Consider the following 14,785-nt stretch of genomic DNA (forward strand, 5'->3'; position numbering starts at 1 on the left):
CTGCTTCGAGCCCGGCTTGGGATGATCTGGAAATCCACTCATTTTTGGACTGTTGCCATAGGTGTGTGAACATTTCCATGCTTCTTACCGTGGACTGGTTTAAAAGTTAGAGGAGAGAGAGAAACACTAACGGAAGAGCTGTGTTTGAACGAATCCATAATGAGTGACTCATTTCTGGAAGACTAATCATTCAGAGTAACTGCGCTTTGCTGCCATTATAACAGTTGGATGATGGGTTATGAATTATTGATATTAAAGCCAAGTATTGGTGCTATTAGTGGTAAGCGCTACTGTTACAATTACCTTTATACGAATTCCAAAAATTAGTCTAGCTTAGGATATTTTCTGATAATTCCTCATAAGATCAATTAGCCAATCAGTCAGCATAATGCGCAGTGATTGAGAATAATAGCTTCGACCTGTGATGGCCCAACATTGAAATGCTGACCCTTTTACTTCAGTATTCATTATTTAACAATTGCAGGAATTGTAAAAAAATTGAAAATGAATGGTGTAATAAGCAGAAGAATTTCAAGTATTCACCTTATTTTCCATAACAATTTTGGGTTAGAACTTCCGGTTCTACTGCAGATCCATTGATGTAGGCTCTACATTTAAAAAAACAGCCACCCAGACATCTGTACGTCTGCTCTTACCATGCTGTGGAAGGGAAACCAACACCGGGGCATCCTTACCCCGAATTGGCTCGGTTATGAAGCTGCAGGGAAGTGGGGCTTTTAGGTTAGCTCGTATGCTAACGTCTTACCCGACAGCCTCACAAGCACCCGGCGAGTCCGCTTCCCCAGAGCTTCATAACTGAGTTTTCCCTCCATAAAAAATGGTAAGCGGAGATGTGTACACGTCTGGATCGGTGTTTAAAATTGAGCACCTTCCTCGCAGGTCCATGGTGACCCCACAACACTCCAGGCTTTTTGTGTTGTGTTGGAAAGCTAGTTAGCTCTGCTCTAGTCAGCTCTAAATATGGTTAAATAGCCTGGAGGCTTGCTGGGTTAGTAGATCTAGCTACGTTATGATCCGTTTCCACAGCAGTCGTCTACCCTTACTTCTTTAAACCTTTAAAATGTTCCTCACATATATACCTTCATCAACAGATATGGAACCAAAAATGGTTCAGTAGGTGAGTGTACAGTACGAGTCAGTGTGCAAAAGTCAGGAACTGGCCTTTGTGTGGTCTAACTCAGACCGCCATGGCCTGAGGGCCGCAAGTTCGAATCCCGAGCCATGCCGCTTTGCCATCAGCGAAGTTTGTTCTTTTGTCTGTTTCTTTTCTGAGGGTGGTGCTTGATGTTCTTCACACTCTTAGAAAGCTCTTAAGGCTGTAAGTGCTGTTAATCTGATGGGACATTTTTCCACAAGTTACTAAATGTCTTAAGAAACATCTCCTGAAAAAATGAATCAACTGCACTTAAAGCCTGTTTCCACTGGAAGTACACAGCAAACAAAATTAATGAATGTGAGGCTCTGGTATAAGCAAGGTGGACAGAGCATGGCCTTCATGACTGCAGCCTGGGAGCTATAAAGCTTGCATGATAATGTTAAAGTGCTGGAGAGGGCAGCCTGCTTCAGGGCCATGAGGAAAAGGAAAAGGATCCTAGAGCAGCTCCTCTCTCTCTCTGATATTTCATGAGCTTCAGCACAGAGTCTGTAGATTATTTACAGCCAAAGCTACAGAATACAGCTCAGTCAATAGCAGCAAGCAAGCCATCTCTACAGCTAAGTGTTGTACGAGTGTGTGTTCTCAGAGTGTGCTCTCTGGCTGATGAACAGCCGCTCTCTGAGGTTTGGCAGAGCTCAGGGAGATGAGGCCAGAGATGGATCTTGGCTGCCTGGAGCTTCGCACAGACTTTAGAAGCTCATCAGCATTTAATGCTGTATTAGCAGCGGGAGGTGCTAGCGCTATCTCTGAGCGCATCGCTGACTTGGTTACAGATCAGCTGGAGAGGTGAGCCAGGACACTGTCTGGGAATGCAAAGATTTGTACACAAGCATGTACGCTACACTCTTCCAAATACAGTTGCCTCGAAATGTTCTTTAAACAGTGTCACAGGAGAACCATAAAGAACCATGTTAACAGAGACATGTGGGTGTGAAGAACCGCCATGCTACATAAAGGTATTTTACTCATTTAAACACTATGTCCAAATGTTTGTGGACACCCCTTTTAATTAATGCACTGAGCTACTTTAAGTCAGACCCAGCATGTCTAGTTCCAATGGAGAAGTACTGCCAATAGAATAGGGCTCTCTGGAACCTATTGGCATAATGCTAGGTATGGGCTAGAGGTGTATGAAGCCCCCCTCCAGCATTGAGCTGTGGAGCACTGGAACTATGGTCCCTGGAATAATGGTTGGTGGTTCATATAATACTTTGGGTTGAGGTGAGGAGGTTAACATCCACATTCCATCCCTTGCTGAATCAAATCCTCACAGCAATGCAAGAACAGCTCCAAAATCTAGTAGAAAGCCTTCTTCCCTGGATGGTAAAGACAGTTACTCCAACTCAAGAAGAACAAACTTTTTAATACTCTTGATTTTGGTAGAAACAATAAACAAGCAGGTGTCCCAATACTTTTGTCTATTTATCTATTAGAGTAAATAAGCAGTAAGTGGATTTCAAGATGGATGTGGCTGTCTCTTTGGTCCTCATGTCAGTGTCTATGCCTATCTCTTAGTGACCATCCATTACGCCCTTTCTTCACACCCTTTTTTCATGAAGCATCTTCACCTCTCATAGTGAACGTACTCTGTTTTGCCAGGCTAACTCAGCCTGAGTTAAAAGCTGACAAAGCTCCTCCACTCTCCTTAAGCACTTTCTGTTGGGCCTCTACTCATATTAATGGGTTTCTTTATTGAGCTGGAGCGATGATGAATGATACAGTCCATACATACACAAGCTCCCACCTTCCTTTACCCTTTCACACACTAACACTCTGGGGCTCGCGTAGGTGGCTGTTCGGAGAGGGCTGTGTGCATTACGGCTGCAGCACGTGTGTTGGGCCCGAGGTGCCATGGAATAGGGATTGACTTTTGGTTTGGAATTCATTTTCCCATCTCTCTTGTCTCTGCTGGAAACACTGGTTGGGGTGTGTGATTTATCATAGTTTGACATGTTTTTATCATTATTATAATCAGTCTCGATAAATCATGGGCTCACCCTCTGGAGTGAGAGGACACTAATGAAACACTACTAGAAAGATAGCACACAGGTCCCCAACATCCACACATACACACACACCGCTATTCAAGACATGGCATCTTACATATGTCCCTCTACTGTATATATACAGTGGGGGAAAAAAGTATTTAGTCAGTCACCCACTTAGTTCTCCCACTTAAAAAAATGTGAGAGGCCTGTAATTGACATCATAGGTAGACTCAACTATGAGAGACAAAATGAGAAAACAAATTCTGAAAATCACATTGTCTGATTTTTAAAGAATTTATTTGCAAATAATGGTGGAAAATAAGTATTTGGTCACCTACAAACAAGCCTGTAACTTCTTCTTTAAGAGGCTTCTCTGTCCTCCATTCATTACCTGTATTAATGGCACCTGTTTGAACTCGTTAACAGTATAAAAGACACCTGCCCACAACCTCAAACAGTCACATTCCAAACGCCACTATGGTGAAGACCAAAGAGCTGTCAAAGGACACCAGAAACAAAATTGTAGACCTGCACCAAGCTGGGAAGACTGAATCTGCAATAGCAGCAGCTTGGTGTGAAGAAATCTACTGTGGAAGCAATAATCAGAAAATGGGAGACCTACAAGACCACTGCTAATCTCCATCGATCAGGGGCTCCACGCAAGATCTCAGCCCGTGGGGTCAAAATGATCACAAGAACGGTGAGCAAAAATCCCAGAACCACCCAGGGGGACCTAGTGAATGACCTGCAGAAAGCTGGGACCAACGTTACAAAGGCTCCCGTCAGTAACACACTACGCCGCCAGGGACTCAGATCTTGCAGTGCCAGACGTGTTCCCCTGCTTAAGCCAGTACATATCCGGGCGCGTCTGAAGTTTGCTAGAGAGCATTTGGATGTTCTGGAAGAGTATTGGGAGAATGTCTTATGGTCAGATGAAACCGAAGTAGAACTATTTGGTACAAACACAACTCGTTGTGTTTGGAGGAGAGTGAATGCTGAGTTGCATCCAAAGAACACCATACCAACTGTGAAGCATGGGGGTGGCAACATCATGCTTTGGGGCTGTTTCTCTGCAAAGGGACTAGGACGACTGGTCCGTGTGCATGAAAGAATGAATGGGGCCATGTATTGTGAGATTTTGAGTGCAAACCTCCCATCAGCAAGGGCATTGAAGATGAAACGTGGCTGGGTCTTTCAGCATGACAATGATCCCAAGCACACTGCCAGGGCAACAAAGGAGTGGCTTTGAAAGAAGCATTTCATGGTCCTGGAGTGGCCTAGCCAGTCTCCAGATCTCAACCCCATAGAAAACCTTGAAAGGAGGTGAAAGTCTGTGTTGCCTGCCGACAGCCCCAAAACATCACTGCTCTAGAGGAGATCTGCATGGAGGAATGGGCCAACATACCAGCAATGGTGCGCCAACCTTGTGAAGAATTACAGAAAACGTTTGACCTCATTGCCAACAAAGGATATATAACAAAGTATTGAGATGAACTTTTGTTATTGACCAAATACTTATTTTCCTCCATTATTTGCAAATAAATTCTTTAAAAATCAGACAATGTGATTTTCAGAATCTTTTTTCTCATTTTGTCTCTCATAGTTGAGGTCTACCTATGATGTCAATAACAGGCCTCTCTCATCATTTTTAAGTGGGAGAACTTGCACAATTGGTGACTGACTAAATACTTTTTCCCCCACTGTATATGCTCCACAGTGATGCAGCGATTGCTCTGAACCACCAACCTCCCTTCTGGCATCAATGGCCAGTAGGGCACCACTGCTATGCTGTTGGGAGGCACTCAATGTGCGAAAAGACCATTTTCGGTACACCTTTACTACAATGGCTCTAGAACTACGCTTCGGCCACTGTCACAGTCATATCAGAACATTACGACCACCTCTGGTTCACCTCTGGAAACAACTAGGCCCGGGACATCACAGGTGCCACATGAGCGAGCACACCAGTCAGCTGTAGCAGAGTGCACAACCATCGTCATGGGTAAAGGATACCATTTGACCGATGTCCCAAAGGGCATGATAGTACGGTACCGGGTGAAGGAAAGGTGGTAGCATCTCGGAAACCGCTACGTTTGCGGGAAGTTCTTAAGACGTCGTAGTGAAGGTGTATAGAGAATGTCCCACAGGCCTTTGATGCCAGAGGGGAACGGCAACTCTGGTGAGTGGCACAGAGCAATTAAGGAGCCACAGTGGAGCAGCTAAGCTCTGTAATGAACACCTTCCATCACCTGATATAGTCTCGCTAGCCTCATCCAAGCGTGGTTATCCCCACTGTTAGGTAGGTTGTCATGATATTCTGAAATGACTTGTATATTTATATATATCCCTAAAAATAATATAATGTATATGGAAGCAATATGGAACCAAAATAGGTTCTTCTGTGGCACTATTCTATGGCAACCCTTTGTAGAACCTTTAATTTTCAGGGTGTATATGTAGGTGTATATGTCCTGAAGCATGGTTATCCTTTCCTTTTCCTACAAAATCAGGACAATTCTGAACATGTACAACACACACACACACACACACACACACACACACACACACAGAGGAATAGACATCATTTCACCTTCACACTTCAGTGCTCCTGGGTAAAAGAAAAAAAAGTGTGTCGTGTGAGTGAGTGTGTACTGTGTACTGACAGAGTGTGTGTTGAGAGGTGCCACTCACATTGATGTCCTCCAGTTGCAGGGTGTTGAGGGCGTGGTTGTTGCGTCTCCAGATGATTGGCGGCCGCTGCTCGCCTGTGATGCCGCATGTCAGCACCACGCTCTGACCCACCGTTACTGTGGTGATGCTCACTTTCTGCTCCTCAGCAAGACTCAGCTGATACACCTCTGGGAAAAGAGTGTGAGAGGGGTGTCAGTCAGTCAGAGTATGTATATATGTATATATGTGTGTGTGTTATTTTTAATGCATTCCTTTATAACCTGCAAGGCATTCTGGAACAATGGAAATGAAGGAGAACGTTTGAGGACATTGTGAACGGATGGGGACATGCTAGAACCGCATGGACGGAGAACAGCATTCTCGAACCACAGAACATGTAAAAAGGGAGGGAACATTTCTATGCCTAGCTTTCCAGAACAGTGTGAAGGGGGGTCTTCCAGAACAGTAAGAATGGAGAAGAACTTTCAGGTACAGTGTGAATGGTTCTAGGAAAGTGTAGAACCATTTAGTGAAGAATGCTTTAGAAACAGTGTGGCTGGACAGTGTAGATGATGTGAACTGAGCAGAGTTTTCTAGACGGGTCTGCATTTTAGAACAATGTGAATTAGGAGAACATTGTAGAACAATGGGAACCAATGAGAGCGTTATGTAACAGTGCATAAATTCTAGAACAGCATAAACAAAAGAGAGCATTCTAGAACAATGAGAGAACTTGGAGAACTTTTGAGGATAGTCTGAATGGATGGGCACATTCTAGAACGGTGTCAGTGGTGGAGAACATAGAAGTGTGTTAGTGAGGGAGTTCTCTAGAACAGTGTTTACAGGGAATAGAGGGAACATTTCTATGGGGCCTGGCTTTCTAGAACAGTGTGAATGGGGCGGCATCTTCCAGAACAGTGAGAATGGAGAAGAACTTTCAGGTACAGTGTGAATGGTGCTAGGAAAGTGTAGAACCATTTAGTGAAGAATGCTTTAGAAACAGTGTGGCTGGACAGTGTAGATGATGTGAACTGAGCAGAGCTTTCTAGACGAGTCTGCATTTTAGAACAGTGCGAATTAGGAGAACATTAGAGAGCATTCTAGAACAATGAGAGAACTTGGAGAACGTTTGAGGATAGTCTGAATGGATGGGCACATTCTAGAACAGTGTCAGTGGTGGAGAACATAGAAGAGTGTGAGTGAGGGAGCACTCTGGAACAGCGCTTACAGGGAATAGACAGAACATTTCTATGGGGCCTAGCTTTCCAGAACAGTGAGAATGGAGAAGAACTTTACAGGTGAATGGTTTTAGGAAATTGTAGAACCATTTAGTGAGAATGCTTTAGAAACAGTGTGGCTGGACAGTGTAGATTTTTCTAGGCAGTGCAGAGTTTTCTAGACGGGTCTGCATTTTAGAACAGTGTGAATTAGTAGAACATTGTAGAACAATGGGAACCAATGAGAGCGTTATGTAACAGTGCATAAATTCTAGAACTGCAGGGGGAAACAAGTGAGAACGTTCTAGAGGCACTTGACAACCGGACACAGTAATCAAACATCAACCAAATAAGACTTCTTGGAGAACGTTGGTTTGCTAAGCACTGGACTCCACCTTGCCTCCACACCTGTACTGTAATGAGAAGTCTGTGTTGAGTGTGTGTTCTTTGGTGTGTAGCTCTGAGCTGAAAAGAAGGAATTACTGAGAACACCATTCATAGTACCGTGGGAACATCACTACAGGCTTCTCCAGAGATACTTCAACCTGTCCCTCCTATGTATTTAATCTCATAACTGGCTTGACCTTCACTCAACAGAGTATTATTACTTCATCAGAGGTCCACAGCCATGGACGAACCCATGCAGACAGCTGACATTTCAGCTCCGTTCCTGAACGCAAAACACACCTGAACCATGTAATCAAGGACAACAGGACAATGATTACTTGAAGCTTTCAGAGCCTGAGCATAATCATACACACCAGCTGGACGTCCCCAGGGACCGAATCAGGAACCTGTGTGTTAAATAATTGTGACGATTTTCAGCCATTTTATTTTAAACCTATTAAGCCAAATACCCGTTAAAGCCCTCCACTCCCAAATAGCAAGTATGTAATCCCCCCGCAAATTACACCCCGACTTCAGCCTACGCATTCAATTATAATGGAGGCGCATTGAGCTTTTGTTAAAAGATTAACAAAAGGCAAACACGCCACGGACGGCCCTGGTCCTCTCCACTGTGAGTCATGACGGAATGAGATCTGATAACGGCACTGTCTACGCAATTAACGGAACAATTTTTTCATTTCCTGTGCAGTGGCAGTTCCCCGGGAGAAACGCAGGCATCTATCAGCAAATGCAAATGAGCAGAGAGTTCTGAATCAGAAGAAGACAAATGAAGCCTAATGCAGAAGCCCATCAAGAACAGGCAGCAATGTAAGGCATGATGGGACGCGATGCTGCAGTACATTTCGCCTGTGGACGCATAGCTAGCGCGATATCATTCGCTGAACCCAATAGAACAGTACGAACAGCTGAGAGCAGCGTGAGCATGAGGACAGCATTTTCAAGGACAGTGTGAATGGAGGAGAACTTCTGAGGACAGTGTGAATGGAGGAGAACTTCTGAGGATAGTGTGAATGGAGAAGAACTTCTGAGGATAGGTCCAAACATTTTAGAACAGAATAAATTGAGGAGACACTGTGGAACAGGTGGAAGGGAATTAAATATTCTAGACCAATTCCAGAACAGTGGAAACAGAAAATATTGCAGAATCAGTGGGAATGACGGAGAACTTTTGAGGACAGAGTGAATTGAGGAGGAAAACCCCTGTAGAAGAACCCCTTTTTGAGGACAGTCCGAATGGAGAAATACGTTCTGGACCATAAACTGCTTGAAGAGTTTGCAGAAGGGACATTCTGGTAGAGTGTAGGAGAACACTCTAGAGAAGTGAGAATGTATAAACCCTTTTGGTTAGTGGGAATGGGACATGTTAGGAGGGACATGTTCCAGAAACCTATGAATAAAGCATGAACGTCTAGAACAGTTTGAATGAGGGACATTTGAGAAGAGTATGCGTCTAGGAGAACACTGCAGCAGAAAAGTGGGAATAAAGAGCTTTCTATGGACAGATTGAATAGAGGGAACCTTATAAACAGCTTGAACCTATAGAGTAGTTTGAATGAGGGATGTTCTAGATTGTGTGAGTCTAAAAGAAACACTTGGGGAACACTAGGGAACGTTTGAAGACACTTTGAATGGAGCATATTAACATTTTATAATGGCTGAAAGGGATTCAAATATTCTAGAACTATTCCAGAAGCATGAAACTACAGGAGAACGTTCTAGGACATTCTTGCAGTGAGAATGCAGTAAGGAGACATGATAATGGAGAAGAGAAGAATGGAGAAGAAGGAGGAGGAGGAACACTATAGATCAGCGATGATGGTGGTTTTCAATATATTAGAATATTCTACAATTCCAGAACCGTGGACATAGAGGAGAACACTAGGAATGTGGGCGTAGGAGAACACTGCAGAAGGGTGGGTCTGGAGAAACTCGAGCAGATACAGACCCATTAGAATGGAGGGAGGTGTTCCAGGATATTGTGATTAGAGGAGGATAGAGGAGAAAATGAATGGTCCAGCCATTCTAGAACAGCATACATTGAAGAGACATTGTAGAACAGGTGGAATTCCCAAACAGAAGCAGTGGGAATGAGGGAGAACTTTCGAGGGCAGTGTGAACTGAGGAAACCATCCCAGTAAATTAGGAATGTGAGTGTAGGAGAACAATGCAGAACAGTGAGAATGGAGATGAACCAGCACATTATTGGTGCAATATCATTCGCCGAAACAAACAAATGCATTATTTAAGATATCTGACAGAGCGTAATTAAATTCACATACATCAACACACACACACACACACATGGAAAACATAATTGAATTCTGGTGGAAACAAATGAGAACGGAGCTTGGTGGGGGTTATCTCGAATGATTACACAATTATGGAGCCTGGAAATTATAACAAGCCTAGGCTCGAGACAAACATGCCTCTTTCCACGCAAGCGGCATTCTCGCCTTTTCTTCGCCGCACCCTCATTAAAAGTTAATTTAACAAATTAGGCGGTTACGGTTTCCTTTTCACCGAGCTGCCTTCAGCACAAGGAGGATAATAGTACAGTAGCAGCCTGCACCTCCAGTGCCCCGGATTCACCACCCCATTCAATGAGTGAGATGGCAAGGCAAACAGGAAGCAGTAACAGTAGCAACTGAAGTGCCAACAAAGAGCATTTCCAATGCATGAGGTGGAGCAGGGAGGGGTATTGAGTTGCATGGATGGATAGGAGGGACAGAGGCAGCTGTGGCATATTGTGGAATGCACTGACCCTTCATTTAAACCTTGAGATCCACAGACTTGGGATCCAACCCTAATCCATCCCATGATTCAACTATTACTTTCCGAGACTGGCTGAAAGGGGTGCGTTAGAATTGGGTTGGAGTTGAAACCTGCAGGATGGTATCTCTCCAGAAAGAAGGTTGGAGACCACTCTTAGGGATAGGCCTAAAATATCCTAATACTACCAATGTAATATGCTGAACTTGTAAGCCTAGCACAAGCAACCAGCCACCCAGTTCACACTTGAACCTGACCAAAAGATCAGCGAGCCAACCATATTGGCTGGAATTGAGGTCACATGGATTCAGGCTGTGTTCCATGCATGTACCCATCTAGTTATGTAACTGATATAATCCTCAATAGCCTGCAATCGACTTAGTGTTGGAAACCTCTCCACTGTGGCTAGAATAACAAACCAGGCTAACCCAGTGACTGTGTTCTACACAGAAGAACCACGTTTAGGTCCCTCAGTAACACTCAGGTCTCCCTAAATAACAAAAAAAATCAAGGTTACCAGTGACCTCTACTAGATTTTGGAGGAGAATTGCTGTGGGGATGTGATTTTATTCACTGACAAGAGCCTTAGTGAGGTCAGGAGTATTGGATGGACACCTCAACTCATCCCAACCCATCCCAAAAGTACTGGATGGAGCTCCACCATCCATCATTCCAGAGAACACAGTTCTTTCACTGCTCCACAGCTCAATGCTGGGGGCTTTATTACCCCTCTAGCCAACGCCTGGCATTAGACAGCATGGTGCCAATAGGTTTGTGTTCATCTGCTCCAGAGAGTCCTATTCTACTGTCAGTACTTCTCTACATGGACTAGACAAGCTGAATGTCTTCATTTGAAGGGGGTGTCCACAAACATTTGTCTAAACACTTCCCTGTATGCTGCTAGGTCGAGCTGCATTTAATCGACTTTTCCCCCAAAGCTCTACTGAGGGTTTATTCAAATTGAGAATGCAGTGCGTGGATTGGCACCCCGGGGACCAGGCCAGCGTGGATTTATCGGAATCAATAAAGCACTGCTAGGTGGGCTTGTTTTACGTTATAATAGGCATCTCTGATGTGAGGAACTGTTCCAGAGCAGTTGGTCCAGAGCCTACCCGAAATCACTAGATGCAGCCATCCCCTAGATAATTAGGAGTGATTCTTCTTGGCATCTTTATTTTTTAGAGAGATGGTAGCCGTCATAAGACAGTCTGGTGGGTTTCATCTATCAATGTAACCTAGAAGCCCATAGGAAGTTATTAAGTTATCAGAACAGGAACAACGGACCCGAAAAAAAACCCAGTGAAACAGCGAAGTGTCCCAGTATCTAATTTTAAAGATGCTAAGTGCTAAAAATACAATTCTGCATAAATGAACAGGATGCTGTAAAGTCAATAACACATCATTTTTCAGTGCTGGGACTATACTGTAATCCTGCTCTGGAGGGTTCATTGTTAGCACAGTATGCCAGCTATACCAACTGCTTATCACTGGTCACTATAGCTAGCATTTACATTTATGACTTTTAGCTGACGTTCTTATCCACAGCAATTATCCAAAGCATTTTTTTTGGTCATTTTTTTTACCCAATTTTTCTATTGTTTTACATAGCCAGTTACCCAACCCACTCTAAGTACCATGCAATGCTCCCGACATTGGGAGGGTGAGGACTGACACATGCACAACCAGCCACCTCCTCTTTTTGAACTGCCGTCAATACAACGCCAATGCCAATGCAACCAACATGCTGGGAGAAAAGCGCTGTGTACTCGTCTCTGACGCATCGGCTAGCAGATGCCAGTGCCAGCCAGCATCACACTGGAGTTATGTGGGGAGAGAAAGAGAGAAAGAGCACCGTCTACCCACCCAAAGAAAGAGCAAGGGCGATTGTGCTCTCTCTGGCTCCGGCTGCTGATGTGCAGGCAGCATAACCCTGTACATGCACCAGTGATCCTCGAGAGATAGTGGCAGCACCTTAGTCAGCTGGATTATAAAGAATATAATGTGAATCTGTCGGCCGTTCTTTACGTTATGTCAGAATTTCATGATGATTGGACCAACCAGAACTGACTTCCACTGAACAAGGTTGTTTGCTTCTCCTGTAAGCTGCTGTTTAGGAGACATGAGGTTTTTGCATAATAGTGACATCATGTACGTCTGCACGTATGTACTAATTAATAAAGGAATGATAAGGCTGGAGTTCAAAGGATTTTAAGGAGTAGAAACTTGACAGCACAACCAATAAGCTTTTCATCTGGTGAAAGCCTTGTGTGCTTTGGCTAACAAAGCTGAACCGCTATTTGAAGTGATGAAAGCAGATGCAAGGAATCAGGGTATTTTACCTCACACTCATATGTAGCACAATTCCGGCTATAGTGGTGGGGAAGGGAAGAAGAGGAAGCCCCCGCTGTCAGGTCCGGGTGTAAGCTGTCTTTTCTTTGACACTAATGCGGACCGAATGTCCTCTGTGTTTAATTAAACTTTGAACATTCGCGCACTGAAACATTGGGCTGTCTTCTCTGCTTCAACCTGCTGCCTTAACAACATCTATAACAGCAGAACAAACACACAACACACTCAACAAGCTCTGAAGTCTGACTCTGCGTGTGCGTTTGTGTGTGTGTGTCTGTGTGTATGTGTTAGGCATGGATAATACCCTGACACTGTCTCCACCGTTCGATAATATCCTCCCTAACCATTCAATTACACTCCCTTGTATCGTAATAGGCTTGGAATCTGCTCCGGGGCCAGTCACTCTATTGGGTTGCTGTCCCTGAGGATTGAAATGGGAAGATGTGAAGTTATGGGAATGTTTATGAATGAGCAGAGAGAGAGAGACAGAGAGAGAGAGAGAGAGAGAGAGAGAGAGAGAGAGAGAGAGAAATTGAGCGACAAGAGACTGAGAGAAAAACACCCAAAGAGAGAGAGAGAGATAGACAATTAGAGATGGTGGAGAGAGAAAGCGATGTATATATATATACTGTATATATATATATATATTTATAAGGGGCCAAGAGACAGGGAGAGAGAGGGAGAGAGGACGAGAGAGGCAGAGAGATGGAGAGAAAGAAAGAGTCTGAGTCAGAGTAAGTGAGAGAGACATGTACAGGGCAAGAAAAGGGAGTGAGAGAGGTGAAGAGAACAGGAGTAAGAGACAGAGAGAAAGAATGAAAAGAAAAAAAAAAAAGAGAGAGAGAGAGAGAGAGAGAGAGAGAGAGCATGAGGGTGAGATAGAGAGAGCATGAGGGTGAGATAGAGTGAGAATGAATGAGAGCAGAAAAGAGCATAGATGTAGAGATACAGAGAGAGACAGAGAGAGAGAGCAGGAGAGAGAGACCCTTTCCCATTATTGGACACTGTTAGAGCTCTCTTACAGAGTGTGAGAGTGAGTGTGTGTGTGTGTGTGTGTGTGAGAGAGAGAGAGAGAGAGAGAGGTGGATTAAAAGAGAAAGGGAAAGAGAATGTGAGAGATTCTGAGTGAAAGAAAACATGAGAAAGTGTGAGAGTGAACAAGAGGGGACAAAAATGAGAGAGAGAGAGAGAGAGAGAGAGAGAGAGAGAGAGTGAAAGTGAGAGAGAGAGAGAGTAAAAAGAAAGTGAGAGAGTGCAACTGTGTGTGTGAGTGAGACAGCAAAAGAGAGAAAGAGAGAGAGAGAGAGAGAGAGAGAGAGAGAGAGAGAGAGAGAGAGTGAAAAGGGTGAGAGTGACATACTGGAACATACTGGACCAGTGGATCTGCCACTCCAGTCAGACAACGTCCATTTGTAGAACACACTGACTGGACCTTCACAGACGCTTTGACCTGGGCTGTTTCGGACAGGCTAAATGGACAAAAGTATTGGGACACCTACACATTCCACCTACAGGAGCTTTGATGAAATCCCATTCTAAACCCATAGGCATTAATATGGAGCTGGCCTCACTTTGCAGTGCAAACAGCAGGTTTGGAGCTCTGCAGTTATTGGAGAGACCTTTCTGCACTGTGCTCCTCGGCGATCCCGCTCTGTAGCTGGGACTGAATAAAACACCCCAATTCAGTGATTAAGAGGTGTGTCCCGATACCTTTGTCAATTTAGTGTATATGCTCCAGAAGTGTTTTCCTTCGTTAGGGGCCTGCTGTGTGCCGGTGTAGAGGAGCTGGGTGGACTCTCCCTAAGGGCCAACCTGCCTCCAATAGCCGCAGTGTGTGTAATTAGAGCTGAGCTGCAGAACAGGTTTGATTTACACTGGACTCGTTCCCCATTACTGGACACTGTTAGAGCGAGAGCGAGAGTGAGAGAGAGAGAGAGAGAGAGAGAGAGAGGGAGAGAGAGAGAGAGAGAGAGAGAGAGAGAGAGAGAGAGAGAGAGTGCCCACAGAAGCATGAATGAAATGCAGCTACATGCTGGACCTACTGAACTACACTGGACAGTGTCCATGCACTCTAATGATAGAAAGATACCACACTGATCACAGTCATGAAAAACGGCCGTGGTGGACACTCCCCTTCCAGCTAAAATGAACTAGCCTGAGTTTAAGGGGCCAGGATGAGGATTAGGATTAGGTTTTAGGTTGAGGTT

General features: G+C 44.4%; 1 protein-coding gene across 3 annotated transcripts in view; it reads right to left on the bottom strand.

Moving 5' to 3' along the window:
- Positions 1 to 14,785, bottom strand: part of fstl5 (follistatin-like 5) — a 178,200-nt gene that overhangs the window by 54,329 nt on the left and 109,086 nt on the right. For all 3 annotated transcript variants that reach the window (XM_072664010.1, XM_072664009.1, XM_072664008.1), the window contains exon 7: positions 5,857 to 6,023. In XM_072664010.1, the coding sequence (XP_072520111.1) occupies positions 5,857 to 6,023 (167 nt within the window). The remainder of the gene's footprint in view (positions 1 to 5,856; positions 6,024 to 14,785) is intronic.

The sequence above is a fragment of the Salminus brasiliensis genome, chromosome 19 (genome assembly GCF_030463535.1).
Source record: "Salminus brasiliensis chromosome 19, fSalBra1.hap2, whole genome shotgun sequence".
In the NCBI taxonomy this organism is placed as follows: Eukaryota; Metazoa; Chordata; class Actinopteri; order Characiformes; family Bryconidae; genus Salminus; species Salminus brasiliensis.